This window comes from Bubalus bubalis, chromosome 9 (assembly GCF_019923935.1).
Source record: "Bubalus bubalis isolate 160015118507 breed Murrah chromosome 9, NDDB_SH_1, whole genome shotgun sequence".
Lineage (NCBI taxonomy): Eukaryota > Metazoa > Chordata > Mammalia > Artiodactyla > Bovidae > Bubalus > Bubalus bubalis.
In genome coordinates, this window is record NC_059165.1 from 48,159,880 (window position 1) to 48,185,780 (window position 25,901).

The 25,901-nt window shown below is 45.2% G+C and overlaps 1 protein-coding gene across 1 annotated transcript in view; it reads left to right on the top strand.

The window, feature by feature from the left end:
• GLRA1 (glycine receptor alpha 1) overlaps nucleotides 1-25,901 on the top strand; it is a 50,128-nt gene that overhangs the window by 14,553 nt on the left and 9,674 nt on the right. Inside the window, exons 4-7 of the mRNA XM_044948708.2 lie at nucleotides 14,431-14,654; nucleotides 17,330-17,412; nucleotides 18,738-18,875; nucleotides 20,953-21,167. Coding sequence (XP_044804643.2) covers nucleotides 14,431-14,654; nucleotides 17,330-17,412; nucleotides 18,738-18,875; nucleotides 20,953-21,167 — 660 coding nt within the window. The remainder of the gene's footprint in view (nucleotides 1-14,430; nucleotides 14,655-17,329; nucleotides 17,413-18,737; nucleotides 18,876-20,952; nucleotides 21,168-25,901) is intronic.

A 25,901-nucleotide genomic window follows, 5' to 3' on the forward strand; every position in this document is an offset into this window, starting at 1 on the left:
CTGTCCTCCACGTCATGGCTGAGCCTTGCATTTCCACATTGACACATGGTTTCACACTTGCTGTGCAAAGACAGCATTAAACAGTAGCACACTGGCAAGTTAATGCTTTCCACCCAGCAGTGACATCTACCACCTCTGCTCACGTTTCACTAACCGAGGAAAGCCTCGTGGCCCTATCTGAAAATGACTGTAATCCTCCCATAAGGAAAGAGACACCAGACATTTGTGACTAGCAGGGCCCTGCTTTTAAGGAGTCTCCTAGAGAAAGGAAACTAGAGACAAGACCACAGTGTGATGAGTGAGATTACAGAGGTGTGCACAGGACACTGCTGGAACACAGAGAATGGCCGCATCAGCAGCAAAGTTAGGGCATGCTCACTAAACAGGCACGACGTGCCAGATGCTGTGAAATGCTGTGTTGTGGTTTTGAGTAGCTTTTTTTTTTTTTGGAGTAGAAGTCTGATCATGGTTTTCTCCATGTTAAAACCTTTCAGGAGAGAATGGCTTAGTGGAATAACCCAAAGAGAAGGGGTTTAAAAACCAGTATGTGTGTTCAACGGTGCTAAAAGAGGAGCCATGTCAACTAAGAAAAGAGAACTGTATTCAGTGGATTTGGCAATGGGATGTGAGAGGAGGGAAGCATGTATGAAGGTGGGGAATGTAATTCAGGGACATGAAGAAAGCAAAAGACAAAAATATGAGAAGACACTGGGAAGATAATTCTTTCACAAAGCTTGCTGTGGAAAAGATGAGGTGGTGGTGGTGGTCATTTATTGAGCATTTTTCTAAAAATCAGGCATTGGTAGTTAGCAAATTATGGAGATTATTTCATATAACCTAACAATTCCATTTTATAGATGAGGAAACTGAAGCTCAGAGAGGCTTAATTTACCCAAGCTTTTCCAGCCAATAAACGTCCTCACTAGTTATGGGGTAAGAGGAGAGGCTACAGTGCCAAAGGGAGGCAGGTCATGGAAATACAACCTTGTCCTGGCCTTCTGCACTCAGATTTGGATAACAAGTAGGATTTGTGCAATTCTACAGAACAGGTATCTCAAAAGGCCTTGGCCACCCATTCTTGTGGATATTTGGAAATGAGAGTTCAAGATGTATGAAAACAGCTTCCATGTAAGGAGATTAAATGTCCTTATGTCTAACCATAAAAGTTAACACATTGTTTAGGAAGCAGTCACTTCTCAATGCCAGCCTACTTCTGGGATCGATTGACTAAATTGAATCAACTGATTGAATTGAACTGGGATCAGTTGACTGAATGAATTGATTTTGAATCATACAAGATAAAACTTAGGTCCATCCACTTCTTTCCAACTCTGCTGCTGTCAGGTTTAGCTCAACCTGGCACCATCTCTCTCCTGCTTGACTAAAATGGCCTCTTAACTGGCCTCCCTGCCTCCTTTCCTCCCATCCTCACCACTTCCCATAGCGCCAAGAGGGAGCCTTTTAAACCCTAAATCAGATCACAGCACTCTGCTTCAAATTCTACAACAGTTTCTTAATCCTTTTACTACGTCCTGCTCCTTCTGTCCAGAAAAATATTTGCATGAATGACTCTCATTCTTTCAGGTCTCAGCTATCTTTTCAGAGGTCCTTCCCAACTCCCTATCTAAAAATGTCCCCCATTCCAGTCAGTCACTTCATGTTCTATTATCTTCAGTTATACCTAAAAAGTAACAGTTTGCTTGTTAGTTTGTGATTTTGTTTGCTTTCTTATTGAGAGTGGGGACCCTGTCTCTCTCAATCATCCCTATATTTCCAGTACCCAACACGTTGCCTGAACCAGAGGAGCTCAGTCAATATTTGGGGAGAGAATTAACCTTGAAGGTTCTCCAGTTGAACCCCCATCTGTTCTCAGAATCTCTGCCACAAACATTGTGGTTTTGGCTTGCACACGCCCAGTAATGGGAACCCCTGCACCTCCCAAGGCAGCCCGTTTCATCTTGGGACACCTCTTACATCTCTGTTTGCCCAGGGCTTTCATTCTGATGCTGGGGCCACAGAGAAGCAACCTATGCACCTGACAGCCCTTCCAAAAACTGAGGTCAGTCCCCTCACTCCCTCCCCACACCTGGCTCCCTCGGTCATTCTCCCTGGTTCTGTCTCTTTGCCTCCGGGGTGCTCTCCCAGTACAGCCAGCATGTCAATTTCCATCTTGGGCCAAAGGCCAAGAAGTGAACCCAGGCCCCGAGGAGTGCTCAGAGTGGAGTGCACTGGGACCATGCCCCTCCACACACTCTGGGTTAGTGGGCCTCAAAGCATTGTTTTTAAGAGCAGCTACATACCACAGTTCATTTTTAAGCTGAATCTTTTTTTTCTCCACATCTTTTTTTTTTTTTTTTGAAGTATATAATTGTTTACAATGTTGTGTTAGTTTCTTCTGTATACCATGCAAACATGTATTCCCTCCCTCTCACCCCCCACCCATTCCACACCTGCAGCCATCATGAAACACTGGGCTGAGCTACACAGCAGCCTCCCATTAGGTCTCTTTTTCACACATGGTAATGTATATATGTCAATACTACTCTCTTGATTTGTCCCACCCTCTCCTTTCCCTGCCATGTTTGCAAGTCCATTCTGTACATCTGAGTCTCTGTTCCTGCCCTGCAAATAGGTTCATCAGTACTATTTTTCCAGATTCCACATATATGTGTTAATATACAATATTAGTTTTTCTCTTTCTGACTTACTTTACTCTGTGTAACAGACTCTAGGTTCATCCAGATCGCTACAAATGACCAAATTCCATTCCTTTCTATGGCTGAGTAGTAGTCCATTGTATGTATGTACCACATCTTTATCTATTCTTCTGTCGAAGGACATTTAGGTTCCTTCCATGTTCTGCCTACTGTAAATAGTGCTGCAACGAACATTGAAAAGAACCTTACAGTGCAGTGGTAAAGAATCCACCTGCAATGCAGGAGACCTGGGTTCTATCCCTGGGTCAGAAAGATCCCCTGGAGGAGGAAATGGCAACTTACTCCAGTATCCTTGCCTGAAGAATCCCATGGACAGAGGAGCCTTGTGGGCCACAGTTCATGGGGTCGCAAAGAGTCAGACATGATTGAGCGAACTCACCTCTCTTATGTCTCCTGCATTAGCAGGAGAGTTCTTTACCACTAGCGCCACCTGGGAAGCCCACCTATAGGTCTACCTCATTCTTAATGCTCTAAGTAAGTAAAGTCGCTCAGTCGTGTCTGATTCTTTGCGACTCCATGGACTGTAGCCCACCAGGCTCCTCCTGGAATTTTCCAGGCAAGAGTACTGGAGTGGGTTGCCATTTCCTTCTCCAGGGGATCTTCCTGACCCAGGGATGGAACCCGGGCCTCCCGCATTGCAAGGCAGGTGCTTTACTGTCTGAGCCACAGGGAAGCCCTTAATGCTCTACCCACCCTCAAATTTAGAAACATTATAATGGCTTATTATTATTACATTCAAGACATGACAAAATTATTTTAATCAATATTTCCAGACTTGCAGCCTACCTATAAAATTCCACGGTCTGGACATAACATCTTTCCATGGTATTTAACCACTCCTCTCTAAGCTTATGAAGCTTTCACTACTACAAACAAGAGTCACCGTGAATAGTCCTGGACATGACTCTTTGCATGTTTCCTTAGGATATATCACTGAAGTGGAATTATTTTATCAAGGGACCTGCACTATTTTGACAAATATTATTGCCCAAATCACTTCCAAACAAGCTTCAATAATTGACTGTCCCCACAACAGTGTTTTTATCCTTGCCAACTCAAGATATTACCAAGCTTTTAAATTTTACCAAATGAGATTTAATGGTATTTCGTTGTTGTTTTTAATTTTCACTCTAGATTCTTAGTGAATTTGAGTATCTTTGCCTTTTTGTTTGCCTGTTTTTACATAGTGGGAAATTTGAATAAGGGCTTCCCAGTTGGCTCAATGGTAAAGAATCCACCTGCAAATGCAGGAGACATAGGAGACATAGGTTCAATCCCTGGGTTGGGAAGATCAGTCCCTGGAGAAGTGAATGGCAACCACTCCAGTATTCTTGCCTGAAGAATCCCATGGACAGAGGAGCCTAGTGGGCTACAGTCCATGGGGTCACAAAGAGTTGGACATGACTGAGCAACTGAGCACGTATGCACAATTTGAATAATATCCTAAGTTCCCTCTTTTATATGTGCCTCCATAACCCATTTGGACTTTAGTTTGCTGTAGTGTTCTTGCCTGGAGAATCCCAGGGATGGGGGAGCCTGGTGGGCTGCCGCCTATGGGGTCGCACAGAGTCGGACACGACTGAAGCAACTTAGTAGCAGCAGCAGCAGCAAAGTAGTTGATTATGATTTAACTCTATTTTTCCCTGAGTAGATAATTTTCCAGCATTATTCTTAGTAGCCATTATTTCTCCACTGATTAGAAATGGTGTCTTTAAATGCCATTTCCTCCTCCAGGGGATCTTCCTGACCCAGGGATCAAACCCTCACCTCCTGTGTCTCCTGCACTGCAGGTGGATTCTTTCCCCACGGAGCCAACTGGGAAGCCTATATATACGGTGGGCTACAGAAACAGCTGTGTGTACAAATAGTCTCAGTTTATTGTCTCCTTGCTCTGTTTTCTATGTCCAGGAGAAAAAAATCCTCTGTTGTTCCTCCTTTATAAGGTTTTATTGTCGTTTCTAGTTTTCTTTTTCATATGAACTGTAGAATCAGTTTGTTGATCCCATGAAAACTGCCTCAGAGTTTAATTGGGATTGCAATGAATACATAGATTCATTTGCAGAGAGCTGACGTCTTAACAATACTGTATGAATGTGGTATGTCTCTCCATTTACAGAGATATTCCATTATGCCCCTCAGTAAGGTTTTAGAGTCATTTTGTCACATATATATATGTATAACTTCTATATATATACACACAAGTCACACATTTCTTGTCAGGTTAGTTCTGAATATTGTGTGAGGTTGGTTAGCATTGTGGATAAGATCCTTGTTTGTTGCTTTTTCCATCACACTTTCAGCCTGTCTACACAGCTAAGGCTAGGTCGCTTACACTCTGGAGTCGAGGAAATCCAAGAAAAAGTCTATTAAATATCATCCAGTTAGGCATAGATCAACACTCCACAAAACCTGGGTAAACTGATGACTGAGAGGAAGCCAAGAAGAGAGGCCTCACATTTGCTTTTAGAGTCTGTTCAAGGCAGAAAACAGGTTATAGCTAGTCTTGGCACGGTCTGCGGGATAGCCCTCTCCAGGACTCCACCAAGGGAGGCATCACAGCCTTGAATTTACAGCAGCACAGGATTGGCACTCCAGCAGGTCAGATTCAGGAAGGCTGACTAATGACAACCAAACCCATGAAAGACTGAAGTGGGTAAAGACCACCAAGTCATTTTAATTCATGGTGGGACTTCCCATTCTAATAATAGCATGCACGTGTCCTCCATGAAAGCACTCTCTTACCCCTCTTCCAGTACCAAGAAAGCACATGAAAAGTTGCTTTTGACATACTGAACTGGAGGAAAAGAAGGTTTTGAGGAAATTTCATGTGGGCCAGAGACAGGTCTAAGATGCCATCCTTGCCTCACCGCATAGAAACCCTCTTTTCAGGGACTTCCCTGATGGTCCAGTGGTTAAGAACCTGCCTTTCAATGCAGGGGACATGGGTTTGATCCCTGGTCAGGGAGCTGAGATCCCACATGCCTTGGGGCAACCAAGCCTGCCTACCACAACTACCGAGTCCGCATGCCACAGCTAGAGAGAAGCCCGTGCACTGTAACAAAGGATTCCACGTTCCGCAACTAACACCTGACACAGCCAAACAAATAAATAAAGATTTCTCAAAAACAAAAACTTTTTAGTGATGAAAAAACTGGTGCTCCCCCAAGCAGGGTGACCCTGCCCTCCAGATGATGCTAATTTACCAATCACCAAATCCCTGATCCTCAAACTGCCCTTTCTTGTACCACTGAATGAATGTCTTCAATATGTTTATATAATAGTTCTCTAAACAAGACATGATACAATAAGTTAGGGTTCCACTGATTAAATTACAAGCAGAGGCCTGTTATAAATCACTGCGATTACACATGGGTCATTGTGATGGTGCTGAGCCTTGCTGAAGTTCTCTGCTGCATGTTCATCTCTGCTCTTAGTTTAACTTTCAGAGGTCAACCTTATTTCCTGTATTTCCAAGTTTTCTAGTGGCTCAGCTCACTTTTATGCCCTGTACTGCCAATATTGGGCTTCCCTGATGGCTCAGTGGTAAAGACTCTGCCTGTCAATGCAGGAGATGCAGGTTCGATCTCTGGGTCAGGAATATTCCTTGGAAAAGGAAATAGCAACCCACTACAGTATTCTTGCCTAGGAAATGCCATGGACAAAGGAGCCTGGTGTGCTGGCGTCCATGGGGTCACAAAGAGTCGGACACAACTTAGAGACTACAACAACTGCAATATTGTCCTCTTTCCTCTTTTCAAGTGAATAGTCACCCTTCAATCTACATCCTTTGGCAACCAGTTATGAATCCACCTCAGCTTGTATTACAATCCAAAGTTCTCCACCTGATACTGACCATGAGGATATGTCTGAGCCAACCTGTCACAGGGCTCAGTGAGGTCCCAGTACACTATGTCCACTATGTTTCTTTCACCTCCCTATCTAGGAACTTGGTTTTCAAAAAAGAAAAGAAAAGAAAATAGAGAGGCAGCATGTAATTGTCAAGAGAATATGAAATTGGGAGCCAGACATTCCTGGATTCATATTCCTGCTCTAGCACCTACAAGCTATGGGACTCTAGGCAAGTCACTTAACCTCTGTTTAACCTCTCTGAATTTCAGTTTCCTCCCCTGTGAAATGAGTATAATAATATACAGTGTTCTAGGTTGATAAAAAGTGTAGAAACACAATGCATATTAAGTTCTAGGAAATGTTAGACACCCAATAAAAGTAGCTGCTATTAGCATTTTTATGTAATTATTAAACTCATGCTGGGCTTTAGTGATCCCCTAAAGCCAGACAAAGAGGCTCCGCTCCACTGGTTCAAACCACCTACAGCTCCTCACAACAAATGCAGTCCTGATTGTGTGTTATCCAAATGAGAATTCTCCAGGCGGGGTAGTGTTAGAAGAGGGAGGAGTAAGCACCTGGAGCCCAAGAGGCAATGGCAGGCATAGGGACTCCGCCAGCTCTGAACCTGAGTGTAGGGCAGACAAAGGGTCAAATCCAAGGGGAAAGCCAGGAACAAGGCAGGAGTGCTCGCCTGCTGGACCTGGGGCAGAAGCGTTTAGACCTTTGCCCTTTTTCAATACTTTCTGCTAACTGTGAGTCTCTACAAACCCACAGGTACATAACAAAAGCCAGAGGCAGTTGCTGATGTCACTGAGGTATCACAGAACTGTGGCTCAGTACAAAACTGGGAGATCCTGGGTGGTATAGTCTAGTGGCTAAATGCTCGGGCTCTGGCATTAACATCTTGGGTTCAAATTTCAGCTCTGCCACTTACTAGCTGTGTGATGTCAGGAAAAGCACTTTAACCACAAAAAAATGTGCCTTCATTTGTCGTTGGTCACTCAGTCATGTCTGACTCTTTTGCAGCCCCAAGGACTGTAGCCTGCCAGGCTCCCTTGTCCATGAGATTTCCCAGGCAAGAATACTGGAGTGGGTTGCCATTTTCTTCTCCAGGGAATCTTCCCGACCAGAGATTGAACTCACATCTCCTGCATTGGCAGACAGATTCTTTACCACTGAGCTACCAGAGAAGCCTGTCACTAACTTTAGACAAAGCATTAAGAATTCTCAGGCTCAATTTATCCATAAAACAGTGTCCCTGTGAGAATCTGGGGAGAGGGTTCATTCAAGCACTTAGCACTGTGCCTAGCACTCAGTCGGGACTCAGTAAACTCTGCACATGCTGGTAAGTCAGCTCCACACTCTCACAGGACTATGAAGAGACTGGGGCTGACCCTCCTCACATTTGGGGGCAACATCTATGACTTCAGTTCCACAGTGCATCTCGGAGGTCTGGAAAGCTTGAAAAGCAGCAGCAGCTCATGAATGAGGCCTGGACCCTTTTTCTCTCAATGCCCCTGTTCCCCAGCTCTTAGCAGACAGGTCCAGCTCTCAGGCATCTTATCCCAAACCCAGTCAGAGCTGTCTCAGAGTTTCTCTAAGAGATCAGAGCCTACCTGATGGCAGATTCACCTTGGTTCTCCTCCTCCTGCCCTCAAAGTTCTACAAGTGGTTAGGAAAAGCAATGGAGTAGGGCAAGATTTCTGTATAAAAGTACCACACTGGATTGCTGTGTGGCCTAGGAAAAGTCTCTTTCCCTCTCTGGACAATCTGTAAAATGACGGAGCTGAGACAGAAGTCTACATGTAATATTTGAGGAAGAAGATGACAATGACGACAGAGAGCAATGATTCCTGCGTCCCTCTCCCGATCCCTGCTGTCTTAGTTTAGCTCCTCCTTCTCTCACTGCACTGTCACAGTGGCCTCAAAGCAGGTCTCCCTGGACCTGTTTCCTCTCTCTTCAGCACTTCATGGTCATGCCTGCCACACTGATCTTTCTGAAGTCACACTGTGCTATTGCTCCGCTGCTTGAAACTTCAGTAGTACCCAACCGGCTACAAAAGAAGATCCAAATACTTTGGTTTGGTAGTTAGGGATTCCCACAGTCTCAAGTCAATCCTTTCTACAGCCTCAACACTGCAGAGTGATTGAGAGAATGTGCTTTATATAATCAGACAAACCAGATTTCAACCTCACTATTTGCTATGTGAATTTGGATGAAATACTTAATCTTCCTGAGCCTTCATCTATAAAATTAAGGTGAAAATACCTATAATCATAGGAATGTTTTAAAGATAAAATGAGGTGCAATTTATGGCATGCTTAGCAAAATGCCTGGTACATAGTAGGTCCTCAATAAGGGAGACGTTTTGTTACTTATGCAGCTGATGGTTGAGCTAAACTGCACTGTGTGAATGCCCCTGCCTACACACCTTGCTTATGCTATTCCTTCCACATGAAATTCCTCTGACGCTCCAACTCTACAAACCATATCCTATATACACCAAGACTGCAGCCCTCAGTCCCTCACATCCAGTCATGCCTTATGTCTGTACTCCTCAGCCCTGTCCTTCTTCCTCACACAGTACTGGCCTCCTTTCCAGCAGAAATCAAGTATTGCTCTTATTTCAGAACAATATCATCTAGAGATGCTAACTTCAGGAGGATGGAACAACCTGATAGGGGCCATTCCAAATGCTACCTTCTCCCCAAAATCACTTCCAGATTCATCTGGAAGTAATCTTAACAACCTAAAAGCAATATCTAACAGCTGCTTATCTAATAGCAGCAATATCTAATAGAACCTTTTCTGACCATTATCATATTCACTTTTGTACATTAGATTTGTGTCCATTCCTTTCCTGGCTGGCTAGGTAATCTGAGCTCCATGAGGGTAGAAGCCTGAGCCTCCACACTTATTGTTTTCCTACTGGGCCTCATAAGTGTTTACTGAGTTGCATCTCATTTAGAGAAGAGACATTCCTTTGAGAGCAGGAAGACATAAGAATCTGGTTCTTCATTCTCCTCTTGGGTAATGTCTCTGGGTTCTGACCGCAGTGGGCGCATACCTTGCCCTCCATGTCCCCTTCCCACCAACACTCTCACCAGGCTTTTAGCGCTTTCCCACTAAAGTACCTCATGCTTGCCATTTCACCACAATTTACAGTTTTAGAGGAGGTTACTGGGAGAGGTTAGAGTGGGAAATTAGACATAACAGGAGTGGGGAGAGGGGTGGCACACAGGAAGCCTTCAATAAATGTTTGTTGAATGAAGGAACAGATGAATGAATGCTCTACTTCAGTCTCACAAGCATGCAAGCTGCCCAGTTTCCAGAAATCAGGCCATCTAGTATCTACCCTCCAGTCTCGACTCTCAGAGGCAAGACTGGAGGGTGGATGCTAAAGCCTGCTGAACCAGAGCTCCGGCAGCCCCGCCCCCTCGGACTTAGAAGATGGGCCACCTTGAGGGTCTGAGGACTAGAAGCCAACTACAGGAGGTAGGACCTGAGATTCTCGGGTGGAGAACCCCAATGCTGCTCCTCCTGCCCATGAACCTGAACACGGACGCCCAGTGTGTTGAATACCAACCAATGTTGAGTGTACAGCCAAGTAAGCGAGACAGCATTTAGCTCTCAGTCAATTACAACAATTACACTGATTCCTTCTGAATGGCATTTTCCACTGCTGTTTACCAACAAGGGATGAGAAAATCAATCAATGCAGAGGGGAGGAGCCAGACCACTGGGAGGAGGAGACAAGTTGCCTGTGGGTGTCAGACACAGTCTCCACATCTCTTACCCTCACTATAAGCATTTCATAATAAAACCTTACAGTTTTTGTTTTTCTTCTTTTAGGTAATGTATGTTTCTATTTTTTATAATCAACATGCATTACTTCTGTAATAAGAAAACTAAAGTATTTTTAAATATCAGTAATAAAATGCAACTATAATAATGTCCTTCCCTACTTAGAATTCTCTGAAGACTCCACTCACTGAGTGCCTCCTCCCATTCCTGCCCTGATGCATTCACTCGCTGTTCTTTCCAAGGCATGTGTTCTTGCTTTGCTTCCAGGGCATCACAGGGGCAGTTCCAACTGCCCTAAATGCTTTTCCTTTTTGACTCTGCCATACTTGGTTTCACTTTAAATATCACATCTCCCTGGCACCTTCCCTGACCCCCACATCCAAATCTAGATGGAGAGCCTGAACTCTGACCTCCCAGTGACCTGTTTTAAGCCTCAGCAGAGCCCTGTCTCCGTGTGGTGTAAGCACCACACAGTAGGCTCTGGGACACCATAAACATGTCTTTCTTGTTCTCAGTGGATTTTCCAGTTCCTAGAACAGTGCCTGGCACTTAGACACTCAGCTAAATGTCACTGGAAAAAATAAAAGTAATAATCATTACCTATGAGATTTGGAAGGATTCTTAGAGACCATCTAGGAGCTCCCCTGGTGGCTCAGAGGGTAAAGAATCTGCTTACAATGCAGGAGAACTGGGTTCATCCTTTGGGTCAGGAAGATCCCCCAGAGGAGGAAATGGCAACCCAGTCCTGTATTCTTGCCTGAAGAATTCCATAGACAGAGGAGCCTGTTGGGAGCCAGGTGGGCTACAGTCTATAGTGTCACAAAGACTCAGACACGACTGAGTGACCTTCACTCACTCACTCACTCAGAGACCATCTAGCCTAACTTTTTTTGTGAGTGGCTGCATCACCCAGCTTGAGAAATCTTAGTTTCTCAACCAGGGATTGAACCCAGGCCACAGTAGTGAGAGTGTAGAATCTAAACCACTGGACTTCCAGGAAATCCCCTCCTAACTCCTTCTTTTAACAGTGGGGCCCAGAGAAGTAAATCCAGATTCTAATCCCAGGTCTTCTGTGAACTGTTGTGTGACCTTAGAAAAGAGTCTCAGTCTCTCCAGCTGTAAAATGGGGAAAGCTCTTCATACTCCAACTTTTCCTAGCTATGTTCCTCCTCCTCCCCTGCCAGGTACACAGACTGGGTGGGTAGGCAGGAGGGTACAAGAGAACTACAAGATCAGGTCCATTGTCTCTAATTGTTTCGCATCAAGTTAAGGAGATAAGACACGGGGAGGAAGTGCTAAATTAAACATTTCTGGTGATTCGGTTTTACCAGAAGATCAGAAAAGGAAGCAATCAGGAAAGCCTGTGGGTATTAAGGCCCCTACTGGAGATACAGCTTAGGCTGAGCAGGCTGTAGGGATGAGAGAAAACGGTCCCCACAAAGAACTGGCCATCCACTGCCAGGGGACATAATCAACAAGTTCTCACTAGGAGGTTGGGCTGATGTGGATTCAGACTCCAGCTCTGCCACTTACTGGGCTTCCCTGGTGACTCAGACAGTAAAAAAAAAAATCTGCCTGCAGTGCAGGAAATGTGGGTTTGATCCCTAGGTTGGGAAGATCCCCTGGAGAAGGGATGGCTATCCACTCCAGTATTCCTGCCTGGAGAATCCCATGGACATTGGAGCCTGGAGTGCTACAGTCCATGGGGTTGCCAAGAGTCGGACACGACTGAGCAACTAACACTTTCACTTTCACACTTTCTGCTGCTTGCTAGCTCTGGGCCTTGGACAAGCCTCTCAACCTTTCCAAACCTCGGTTTCCTTAAGGTCACTGTGAGAATACGAACGTCTAGCTTGCAGGGGTTTTGTAAGGATTAAATGTATGTGACGGTATCTAGAAGAGTGCCTGGTGCCTAACAGGCCATTTTAAATGCCACTTTATTTTCCTCCTTCCAGACACATAAACCATTTGACATGTCACTGGCAAGAACATCAGAAGTGCAGCTGGGGTTTGGGGACTTGAAGGCTTTTTCTGTCCAACCATTCATAGTCTGTTTACTCTGACATGAATTGCCCAATGCCTCATCTCGCTCTCTCTCTCTCTCTGCCACACACACACACACACACACACACACACTTCATGTAAAATTCACAGGACAAAAAGAGGCCATTTCTAATCCCTGATCAGATGGAACCAGACTGGGAGCTATCTATTACCGTCAGTAGGAAAAACAAAGCATCAACTTCCAGTCTGGTCTGAAGTTTTCCCTCCACCCTGGGACTTATAAGATATGAAGTTATGAGACCAAATGCCATTTTCTATGGGCCTGGAGGGAGAGGCTTCAATTAAATTATAGAACAATCTTATAAAATACCTTGGAACATTTTATGAAGCTGTTGATATTTCTATAGGAGAACAGAATGAGGGATGAGCTGAGGGGGGAAGTGGCAGGGTGAAGGTGAGGGCGGGAAGAAGGGCTGTTTGTTTCAGTTCATTTGGCTGATGACAGACCAAGAGTGATTAAGATTTAGAGGCAGCCCCCCAAAAGAAAGCAGAGCACAACCTCCCTTATCCTGCCAGAGAAAAAGCAATAGCAGGTGCTTACAAGTAGAGATTATTATTTGAAGGAGAACATTTAATGTTGGACTTGAACTGAGGTTATAATATTCTAGGGAACTATAAACCCTCTTGGGAATCCAACAGAGAGAGCTAGACCCTTCTTCATAGGACAACACAAATACACCCCAATTTCTACTTGTGGTGAAATATTCATGGGCTGCAAGTTAACAATGCTTCTCTAACAAAATTTAAAACTTTCCTTAATGGAAATATTTCTTAATGTCATTACCCAATTTCCCACCATGGAGACCTACCCATGCCATGAATTGCTTCTCAGGATGTGAATACAAACTAGATGGATTCTTTAAGTTCCTCTAGGATCCAACGAACAAATCCTTAGCTAGTAGTCAAGGCACCCAGACTCCAAAATGGGCTCTGCTTTGCCTTTTCAGAGAGACACTGGCCAGTCTCAATTATTTTTTTATTTCAGTTTCCCCATCTGGAGAAAAATAAAGATGGAGAAGTGGGTAGTTTTTGACTAGGACAGCAGTTTCTAACCTACATTCTGTAGAAGACAAGTAGCCTGCACAAAATAAGAGTTCTATGGCCAAAATGAACCAGGGGAATACTGAATAGTCTAGTCCCTTCTTGGAGATACACACAACTCCTTAGTATATTAAGGTCTCTGAGAAGTCCTGCAATAAAGAAATCTGATATATTTGGTTTAATCAAACATTTCCTTACTTGGTTTGATCGTAATCTTTTTTCAGTGGAGTAACTACACTACAATCCCATCAGAGAGAGCATTTTACTTGGCACTGGGTTTAAAACTCAGTAAGGTGTGTCATCTATTAATCCTCCCCAAACAAACAAACAAGAGGTAATAGGAGGCGGGTACTAAAACAGAGTGGTATGAATTCTAAGACCAGCAGAACACTATAAAATCCCTCCACCCAACCTTCCTTCACTTCTTGGGAACTGGGCGAAATAGTGTGACTGCTCAGGCATTAGCTTTTAGTCTTTCTGTTCTTTCAATCTGTCTAGAATAGTGACTCTCAAAGCTTAGTGGTCAAGAGAATTACTGCACTGATGGGGTTGATAATCAAAGGGGGACTTTATCTGTGATGGATTATTTCTCTTATCTAATAAAAACTGATGTAAACATGACAAAATGTTAACAGGATGAAAACAGGTTAGGCTTACTATGGACTTCCTTTTTTTTTTTTTCATTTTTCAAAAGAAAAACATCCAAATAATATCAGTTCAGAGTTGAATATGTTTAATAGGGCATCCAGAGAATTTTCAGGGATAATTATGACTCCCCTGATTTTTGCCTGATGCACAGACTTGACGGCTCACCCCCACATGAGATGCAGCCGCACTCTGATAACATCCTCCAGAATGGGCTTTGGGGAATGCTGACCGGAAGCACCCAGGCCCTCCACCACGTGACAGTCCAGAGCCCAACACTGAGTCCACCTCCTTGTTTCCTGGCTGTAGGACTACAGGGTCAACATCTTCCTGCGGCAGCAGTGGAATGACCCCCGGCTGGCCTACAATGAATACCCCGATGACTCGCTGGACTTGGACCCATCCATGTTGGACTCCATCTGGAAACCTGACCTGTTCTTTGCCAATGAGAAGGGGGCCCACTTCCACGAGATCACCACAGACAACAAACTGCTGAGGATCTCCCGGAACGGGAATGTCCTCTACAGCATTAGGTGAGTCCTGTCAGGCTCATCACCCCCTGAATCCTCAGAACACGCCTTCTGGGAGGAGACACCAAGAGGAGGTCCAAGCAGAGGTGAACAGGCCTGACAACCCAATGCCTTTGCAGAACAGGCAGAGCCTGCTCTGCCACTTACAATCAGCAAGAAAGAATCAAACACCATGGGAGCTTCTAGAAGTCCATGGTTCATTATAACCAGGGAGACTAAGGAAGCAGCCAAAGAGGGAGGGTTAAAACCAGGCCCCCAAGCTTCCCCAGCATTTCAGTAAAACAAGATGGGAAAAGAGTATTCGAAGTCAATGCCCACCCCAGGAATGTTTGGTTACTCAAGATAAATAAGTTCCAGAGAGCTGCTGTATATCAGTGTGCCTAGTAATACTGGACAGTACACTAAAACATGCATTAAGAGGGTAGATCTCATGTTACATTTTTTTACATAATTAAAAAAAAATAGCAGGAGCAAAGGCACGAAGTCTGAAAAATCACAGCAACTTCAACATAAATGGCCTGCCGGGTGGACAGTGCTGCTCACAGGTATAAACCAGGGATGCTCCGTCCTGATTATAAAACCTTTCTACCCTCTATTCCTTGCATTGACTTTAAGAACCTGGGACCCTCTTTCCAGGTTGGGAGGTATCCTGCAGACACTAGTTGGGGTCAAACCTTCAGAATTTTCTGCCACACTCTGCACCCCCCATCCCACCTAATTCCCAGTCTCCTCCTGCAAGGCATGGAGGGAAGAACCAATGTCCATGTAATATTCTTACTATGCATCATTCCCTGAGAATTTACCCACTAGGCTGGGACTTACCACGTATGATTTCTAATCCTCCCAACAACTCTATGAAGCAGGTTTTGTTATGCCTATTTTACAGATTAGACAAGTGAAGATCTGAAAGTTTAAGCAACTTGCCAGAGTTCCCACAGCTATTTAGTAGCAGAACCTAAATTCTACTATGTTAGTGTGGATCTAATGCCCACTCTGAGCCTAGAAGAACATTCAACAGGCACTCAAATATTGGATGAACATATTTCTATTTCAAAGAGCTTAAAGGGGCACTGGTCCTAAATGCCTCCCTGTCTCCACCAGTTCCTCAGGGGAATATATCTTTTGAATTCTATCAGGAGACGAGCTTTAAGTGTCCAGGCCCATAGGAGAAGCCGTACAGGCCCTAATCCCAAAGTGTGACTTGACTCAGACAGGGTAGGAGGGGGACTCAAGGACCTCAGGAGAGAAAGGAGGCACTGCGGGAGGGCAGGCTGGGAGGAATCAGGGGCCCACATGGCCTTGTTAGTTTGCTGCCCACCCCACCCCATGCACATCCAGACTGGAAGAGTGACAGGCTCAGGACGGCCACCAAGGCCCTGCTGGCTAGGGATTTGCTGCAGCCAGGCTAGTTTCACATCTCCGGGAAGCTAAGCCCCAGTGCAGCATGACAGAAGGACAAATCAGCAGAAAGTGATGTTCCAAGGTCATTCAACTTCAGGAAATTAACCCAGTGTGACAGTTGCCCCACTTTAGAGCTTTTATCTGCAGAAATTCAACAGCGTGCCCTTTCCCTTCCCCATCCTCCTCCCACTCCCTCTTTTCCCTCCTTTCCCTCCCTCGCTTCTGCCTTGTACTTAAAGGGCCCACATCCACAGCCGTGGGTAAAAGCTGGAGGGGGGCATCCACCCAGGGCTGTGTGCCTCACCATGTGGGGCCAAGGTGCTGGCAGCTAAGCCCCACATGACTACCAGTTAGGGGTCTTTGGACATTGAGGTTGGCTTTTCAGGACAGCAGTGCTAGAAAGCCGTCAGCAAATACATGAGTTCAAAATCCAGAGGCCAGGAGCAACAGCTTTGAGTCCTGGCTGAGCCATCAGCTTGCTGTGAACTGACATGCGCCACTCCCTGGCCTCCTCTACACCCTGGTTTTCTCACCTGTCAAATGTGGGAGTTGGCCTGTCGACTGAAGTCTCTTTGGCCTCCACTGGTCTTTCTTCTCCACTCCCTGCAGCAGCGGCCTGGGACTTGGCAGAGCCCTTCAAGCTGAAGCCTTGCCTCTCAGCTGAGCTGCAGACCTCGGATTATGCTAAGGGGACTCCCTCTGCTTGAGACTGCAGCCCCTGCCAGGGTTGAACAACCCAAAATCAACAGCAGGTAGCCCTGGGGCAACCACTGCTTCCCAGCTGAGCCCAACAGGAGCCCGCAGATGGGAATCAGCTGCGTTTGGACACCGAGAAGGCCGGGGGCCTCTTGGAAATCACCTTTGATGAGTGTGTGAAGGGAGGAGCCAAGAACCACCTACACACCTGCTCCAGATGCACCTGGGGATGCCTAAGGCCTGGTCGCGCTCAGTTTAAAAGTCAGGCTTTGTCCGTACCCAAGAGCTCCGCAGAAGAGTAAGGATGCGGGTCTCCAGGCCTCAGGCACTTGCTAAAGGCAGGTTTCTAGAAGCCAGACAGACACCAAAGAAGCCCAGAAGTTCCACAGACTCTGTGGAACTAGAGGCAACCTCCTTTCTCTCTCTCATATGGAAACGTGCATATATTACTTCAATAAACGCTTAGTTCCATGACCTCCTTGCCCTCTCCTAGATAACTAATTCACTGGTAGTAACTAGCATGGAGGCACAACTTCCCTGGTCTGTGGATCCAGCATTATTCAACTCCTTTCTCTTCCCAGGATCACCCTGACATTGGCCTGCCCCATGGACTTGAAGAATTTCCCCATGGATGTCCAGACGTGCATTATGCAACTGGAAAGCTGTGAGTCCCTTGCATGAGGCCTCTATTTTAAAAAATCAGATCCTCCTTTACCCATGGGACCAGCAGAAATCCCCACACAGCTGCTCCTAACCCCTGGACCCCAGGAGATTACTGTGCTGTGTGCTATGTTTAGTTGCTCAGTCATGTCCAGCTGTTTGCAACCGCATGGACTGTGGCCCACCAGTCCCCTCTGTCCATGGAGATTCTCCAGGCAAGAATACTGGAGTCGGTTGCCATACTGTAACAGTCCAAAATACCAGATGAGGGGCTTTGCTCTTGGAAAGTGCATCAGAAACTTAACTTCCCTTACACTGTCTGACTCAGGTCCAGCTCTAGAGCCAGCAGCATTCTCCAAAGAGGCACTATTCCATGTCCTCTGTGAACATGCTCACCAGGAATAGAGAAGTAATAGCTTACATAAGTCAGAGTCCTTAAACTCCCAGAGTTGCTTATTCCAGCAGGAGAGAGAGATGTCTGTCCACACAAATAATTCTAATGCAGAGCAGCAAGTGGTAAGTGTGTGGTTAGATGTACAAAATGCTGTGACCTCAAGGCAGAAAGGGCACTTCCTTCTGATTGGGAAGGAGACAGGATACAGAGAAGGCTTTATGGAGGAGATCACAGGCGAACCAAGATTTTAACCAATGTGGTAGCTCACTTACTTGACTGGAAACATAGAAACCAATCTGACGAATTTGAAGACTGGAATTAAGTGGAAGGGCACAGGGGTTCAAACTCCTCACAGATTTGAAGGAGAAGCTAAAGTACAAGAACCAGGGCAGAGCATTTAGGCAACAGGAACTAACAGACCATTCCCTGGAGCAGCACCTCCAAGGAGAGTCAGCACCAGCCAGCTCCCAACCTGCTATCACTTTACTCAGGAGTCAAGGTTCTGGGGCAGAGAGTCTGATTGGCCTAAATGAGTCACCATCTCAGACCTTGTCCCCCAACTGACAGCCCCACCATGACAGCAATCCATACAGTTATTCCCTGGGGGTTGTGGGGGGGAGAGATGTGCTTGCAAGGATGGTGCACAGGCCAAAAACAGCAGAGGTCAGCTGAACTTGACAACAGAACTGAGAGCTGGGATGCTCAGGTGGGATGCTGGGAGGAGCGAGAGAGGTAACAGGGTTGTGAAGTAAACACAAGCAATTAAGCCAGCTTTAACCTCCCATGGGAGGAGGAGGGTGGGAAATAAAGCAATGTAGTCTCATGAGTTCCACTGAGGGTCCGATGCCTCTTCACCTCTAACCCTAAACACCCCCGACATGCTTCAAATAAGAGCTTCCAGGTGGTGACTTCTCCTCCTTCTGATCCCATCCCAGTTGGATACACCATGAACGACCTCATCTTTGAGTGGCAGGAGCAGGGGGCTGTGCAGGTGGCAGACGGACTAACTCTACCCCAGTTTATCCTGAAAGAGGAGAAGGACTTGAGATACTGCACCAAGCATTACAACACAGGTAGGCACAAGGGGCCACCCTCCTCGGGTCCCACCCTGCTGCAGCCAGGGCCAGAGGTCACTGCAAACCTTCATGCCATCACCGTTTCAGTGGGTCTTATGAGGCACCCATGGTGGATCTAGTTCTGCATTTATTACCCAGGGGTTAAGGGAACATCCCTTGAAACCAAAAGTGGCTCCCACCATTTCCTCCTGAAGTCCTGGGGCTTGAGCTTGGACCACGGCTCACGACAAGGGGAACTGGGAGACACAGTCTTTCTTCCAGGTAGCAGTGTGCTCAGCTCAGGGTAGAACCTAAGGCAGAAGGGAGAGCTGGCAGTGGCAGGACATCTAGCAGTGTCACAGAGCGGCTGGCACTTCTCAGAGGGCAAGAGCAGATGATGTTCCCACTAGATCTCGGGAGAGAGCTTCGAGCCAGCACTGAGGATTAGTAAGCAGTGAAGTTGGAAAGGGTCCCCTAGAGTGTGAGCTATGAGGGGAGAAGGGAAAAGCCCACTCTCTATCTCAGCTCTCTACCTCCCATGCCTAGCCCAGGCTTTGCTGGAAGAATGAACACAGGAATGAACTGAGGCAGGACCAAGACTGGCTTCGCCTGCCCTGTTTCAGGCAGGGAAGGAGCTTATGGAACACTGCAGACAAAAGGCAGCCAGTCAGTATGCCAGCTGTGTGTGGGGGGCAAGGGGGCTGCTGTCTGAACGCAGCCCAGTGAAGTGGAGGCACATGACAGGCTGTGACAGGGGCCAAGGAGACGAGGAGGTGAGGGCGAGGAGTTGAGGGAAACCACTGTGCGTTCTGATGCAAGTGGAAGGCCCAGAAAAAGAGCAGGCAGCCTGGGTTCTGCTCTGTTTAGGACAGGTGTCCCTTTCCAGTGACCTCGGAGATAGATATCCTAGAAACTTCAAAAATACTCTCTTCATCCCTGGGAAGCTGAGACTCAGAGAGAGAGCAGGCCAGTCATCCCTCAGTCTCCAAAGGAACTGGGTTCCAGGCCCCCCAAATTACCAATATCTGGGGATGCTCAAGGCCATGATCAGCCCTCCTCACTGGAGGATGCAGGGCCCATGGGTCCCAAGAGCCAGTGAGTCCCCAGGTATCAAATAATCACAGCCGGCTCTCATACACCACAGCGTTTTTCTCATTCATTATCTCAGTGGCCCTTCATTACCCACATTTAAGTAAGAGCTGAGTTCCGGGCTAGTTCTGTGGATTCAATGAGAAAAGACTGGCAAGGCCCTGACCACACGGAAGGTGCAGTCCAGGGAACTGTACAAAATTCCCCTGGCAATTGTGTGTCAAGGACTGGAGCCAAGACCTACCAGGGGACGGCCTGGCCCAGTTCAAGGGACACGCAGACTGGGAGAGGAGCTGTCCACAGCCTGGTGCTGAGGACAGAGAGAGAGAGAGAGAGGTCGACTTGCCTGCTCAGTGTACTACGCCTTAAAGGATCCGATGCTCACGTGAACAGAGCTGAAGGGACATGGGGAAAGCCCTGCCTGGGGGAGATGTCACCATTAAACAGGAGAGGCAGGATTCCTTGGCGGGTTGTGGGGCGGAAGAAGGGCATTCCGGGCAGAGGGATTATCAGGCTCAAAAACTCAGAAGTGTGAAAGTACAGAGGATGTTCAAGGCAAGGGCTGGAGTGTAGGGGTCATGGGTGAGGTGAAGAAAGAAGGGAAGTGGAGTGGAAACAGGCTGCACGGTGAAGGGCAGACCACAGAGGCTGACCTTCTCCCTGTAGGTATCAAATAATCACATGATGAGGCTGGTGGCGAATGACATTCTGAGCACTGATGGTTTGTGAGGGCTGTGCTAAGTTCTTTACTCATTTTACCATCTCATTTGCCATCGCAGTAAACATGAGTAGCCATGTGAGGTTGGTGTCATTATTATTTACTACCATCATCATCATCCCTCATTTGCCATAGATGAGGAAACTGAGACACAGAAAGATTCAAACGCTCACCCAAGGCCACAGCTAGTGTGAGGCTGGACCAGGATTCCAGCCGAGACTGTTCTGACCTCAGAGCCTTGTTCCTATCCACTAGGCCACTTTGCCTTCCCACTCTAATTTCCTGCAGGCAAATTCACCTGCATCGAGGCCCGGTTCCACCTGGAGCGACAGATGGGCTACTACCTGATCCAGATGTACATCCCCAGCCTGCTCATTGTCATCCTCTCGTGGATCTCCTTCTGGATCAACATGGATGCTGCCCCCGCCCGTGTGGGCCTGGGCATCACCACTGTGCTCACCATGACCACCCAGAGCTCCGGCTCTCGAGCATCCCTGCCCAAGGTAAGTCCCACCGCCCAAGAGCACAGAGCACCCGGACAGACATGGAGGACACACGTCTCCCTTCCCCGCCTGAGATCAGGCCTGCACAAGGAATTAGGCACTATTTCTTGATCCTCTAAACTCAGCAGGATCCAGCATTCAGATCCACAGAAACCTTTCCTCCAGAACATTTCCTGTATAGAACATCATGTTCTGTAGAGTTGCCAGATAACCACATTTTGTTCCATTCTCTACCAACACTAGACACATATTCTGCTTCATCTGCTATTAACACTCAACTCCACTTCCTCCAGCCGCTTCACAGCAGTGCTAAGGACAACATTCCACTCCTTTCACCATCAATGGCACTTTGTGTCTGGGGTCTTCAAGACCACACCATATACAAAGATTCAAAGGACTCAGAGACTCAACAAATTGTTGAACTCACAGTTAAGATTCCTTAGAGTGATTAAGATACACATTATCCTTAATCCATAGATTAAGGATACACAGCTAGATGATAAGAGAAAAAGATACAGGCAGAGTCTAGAGGGATCCGTGTGCAAGCTTCCTCACTCTCTCCATCCCATGAGGGATCACACAGAGCTCACTCTCACCCCAGCAACAAAAATACAGCTATATGTGTGACAAGTTTCCTCCCAGAGAAAGAGAGAAATTGTTTTGAGATTTAAGATTCAATATCAAAGATTTGTATTAGGTGCTGGTTACACAAGTACCCTCTGCCCACCACATCCCCAAATTCCAGACTCCAAAGAGGAAAGCAGGTGTTCAGCTTAAACCACACTGTTTACACCAGTGGTCAAAACATGGAGGGGCACGCCTATAAGTTAGGGAAAGTGGAAGATGCCCAAAATCCAAGTTCTAGATGTCAACCAAGGGCCACCCTTGCCAGCAGGTCCTTCATAAGACAGCAGTCCGGTGCCTGCCCTGTTATACTCTTTTCTGCAGTACCTCAGTCTGATTCTGACATTTCTAAAGTTAAACACCACCTTCTGTCACATTCACTATTAACTCTTGAACCATGTTCTGCTCTGTTCACTATTAACACTCAGCACATTTCACTCCACACACTGCTAATGCCAGATACACATTCTGCTCCATGCACTCTGTGCTAGACCCAGCATTCTGTTCCATTCTTCTCACACCAGACACAGCATCCCACTGCATTCGTACCAACGCCAGACGCTAATCCTCCTCCAGTCAATTTGACGATGAAAGCAGCACTGTTCCTTTCACCGTTAACACTAGACCTCACATTCTGTTTAATTCACATTTAACACTAGACGGAATGTTCTGCTTCATTTACTATTAATGCCAGACACCATGCACTCCTCCACTCACCCACACTTGAGGTAACAACACGGCTCCATTCACTATGAGCGCGTGATGCCTCAATCCGCTTTACTCTCCTGTATCGAGTGCTAGGCGCTGTTTTCCACTGCGTTCACCACAGTCGTTGAAGCCACTTTCCACATTCCTCAACACCAGATCCAACATGTGTGTGTTAAGTTGCTCAATCATGTCCACCTCTTTGTGACCTCATGGACTGTAGCCTCCAGGCTTCTCTGTCCATGGGATTCTCCAGAGAAGAATACTGGAGTGGATTGCCATTCCCTTTTCCAGAGGATCTTCCAGAACCAGGTCTGGTCTCCTGCACTGAAGGCAGATTCTTTACCATTTGAGCTACAGGGAAGACCCAACATGGTGCTCTGCCATTAACGCCAGACACCAACCATACTCTGCCCCCTTCAGCCTTATGCTAAATGCAACATTCTGCACCATGGGCAATGAATACGGCACTTCACATTCTGTTCTGATGCAGAAAAGTTGGAAGAATAAGCAACGAATACCTAGTAGCCTTCACCTCAACTCCAGTTATCATTTTCCACATTGTCTTTATCTTTCTCTCTAGGTAAGCAGGTAGATAGATGCAATTTTTACTGAAGCATTTGAAGGTTACAGACAGCATGACAATTCGCCTCTAAATAAGGACAATGATCACATGATATTATCACAACTAAAAAATTAACATTAATACAATAATATCACTGAATTAGAAATAATTTCATAATTTCACCAAAATTTAAAGAACCTTTACGTTTTCCCAATGGTCTAAAAACTGTCATCAGTAGACATGGTGAGGGATCCAATCAAAGATCCAATAAACATATACACTGCATACGGTTTACTCTTTTAATCTAGAAGAGTCTCCCCACTGTTTTCTTTCATGACACTGACTATTCCATTAACTTTTAATGTGAGACCTGACATTCTACTTCAATTGTCATCTATGCTAGACACCACTCTCTCCTCTATCCATCCTCACAAGAAAACTCAACAATGTGCCCCTTGTACCATTAAGGCTAGACTTTGCAGTCTGCTACATTTACTATAAAAGCTTGAAACCAAACTCTCTGTTTATGGTTACCAGCTGACAGCACATTCTGCTCTGTTCATTTGCAACAGCAGGAGGAATATTTTGCTTCCTGTTCCTTATGTTAGGCTCAACATGCTGCTCCTCGCTCTATGAATAGTCTACACCACAGTCCCCTTCACTTATAGCTGACTCTAGACTCAACATTCTGTTCCACCCATTGTTAACACTGACCTCGAGAGTGGGCTCCGTTTGCTAATAACACTCAACCTGACATTCTTGCCTCTTTCAAAGCATAAAATTCAGTGGCATTTAGTATATTTACAAAGTTGTGTACCCTCGGCAGTGTCTAATTCCAGAACATTTTCATCACCTCACAGAGAATCCCCATCTTCATCAATAGCCACTCCTTGTTCCCCCCTCCTACCAGCCTCTGGCAACCACTCATCTACTTTCCCCTCTCTGAATCTGCCTATCCTAGATGTCTCACTTAAGAGGAATCACACAATATGTGCACTTTTATGCCTGGCTTCTTTCATTTAGCATAATATTTTCAAGGTTTACATATGTTGTAGAATGTATTGCTACTTCATTTCTTTTTATGGCTGTGTAATATTCTGTTGCATGTATAGATCACAATTCGTTTATTTATCAGTTGATGGACATTTGGGTTATTTCCATGTTTGTCTGTTTTAAATAATGCTGCTGTGAACAAGCATTTCCTGTGTATAGGTTTTTGTGCGGACATATATTTTCAACTCTTAAAGATATATTATTATATGGTACATTATAGTCATTATATTAATATATACTATATATTATATATAAGTTATAGGTATATTATATACTCAACTTTTCGAGGAATGCCAAATTATTTTCCAAAGTGGCTATACCACTTTATAATACTGCCAAGGTTCTGCTTTCTCCACATCCTCATTAATGTTTGTTATTTTACCTCTTTGATTATAAATATCTCAATAGATGTGAAGTGCTATCTCATCATAGTTTTGATTTGAATTTTCCTAATAACTAATAATGTTTAGCATCTTTTCATGTGCTTATTGACCATTTTTATATCTTCTATGGAGAATCAATTCAAATCTTTTACCCATTTTTTAATTGGGGCATTTCTCTTTATTGTTGTAATAGTTCTTTGTGTATTATCGATTTTAAACTCTTAAGAACATGATTTGCACATATTTTCTCCCATTCTACAGGTTTTCACTTGATTGAAAATGTTCCTTATGCACAAAAGTTTGTAACTTTAAGGAAATTAATTTAAATTTTCTATTGTTGTTTGTACTTTTGGTGTCATTCTTAAGAAACTAGTACCTAATCCAAGATCATAAAGATTTACACGTACATTTTTTCTAAGAATTTCATGCACTGTGCTTAGCCGCTCAGTCATGTCCAACTCTTTGCAACCCCATGGACTGTAGCCTGCTAGGAAGCTCCTCTGTCCATGGAATTCTCCATGAACAAGAATACTGGAGCGGGATGCTATACCCTCCTCCAGGGGAATCTTCCCAACCCAGGAATCAAACCCAGGTCTCCCACATTGCAGGCAGATTCTTTACCACCTGAGAGTTACATAGTTTAGCTCTAAATATAGGGTTTCAATCTATTTTGTTTATTTTTGCATATGAAATGAGGGAGGGATATCATTCTTTTGTATGTGGATATCCAGTTATCCAGGCACTGTTTGTTAAAAAGATTATTCTTTCCATCCATTGAATTCATATCCTTCTCAAAAGTATATTGGTCATAGGCTTTGACTAAGTAAACCCCAAAATATGGGTTTACTTCTGGACTCTCAATTCTATCCCATTGATATATACATATACACACACACACACACACACACACAAATTTATCTTTATGTCAGCATCACACTCTTGAGTATCATAGCTTTATAGTAAGTTTAGAAGTTGAGGATTGTGAGTCCTCCACCTTTGTTCTTTTTAAAGATTGTTTTGCCCATTCTGGCTCCTTAGCATTTCCATATGAACATGAATATAAATTTTAAGATCAGCTTGTCAATTTCTGCAGTGACAATAAAAACAAATTTTAGTTTTAAATGCATTGAGTCTGCATAGGAACTTGGGGAGTATTGACATCTTAACAATATTAGGTCTTCCAATCCATGAACACAGAATATCTTCCCACTTATTTAGATCATCTTTAATTTCATCCCACTGCTTTCTAGACCCCATGGTTTCTAACGAGAAATCAGCTGTTAATCTTACTGAGTATACCTTGTACATGGTGAATTATTTCTCTTTCTGCTCTTAAGATTCTTGTTTTTTTGGCTTCAAACAGTTTGATTATGGTGTGTCTAGGTGTGGAACTCTTTGCGTTTA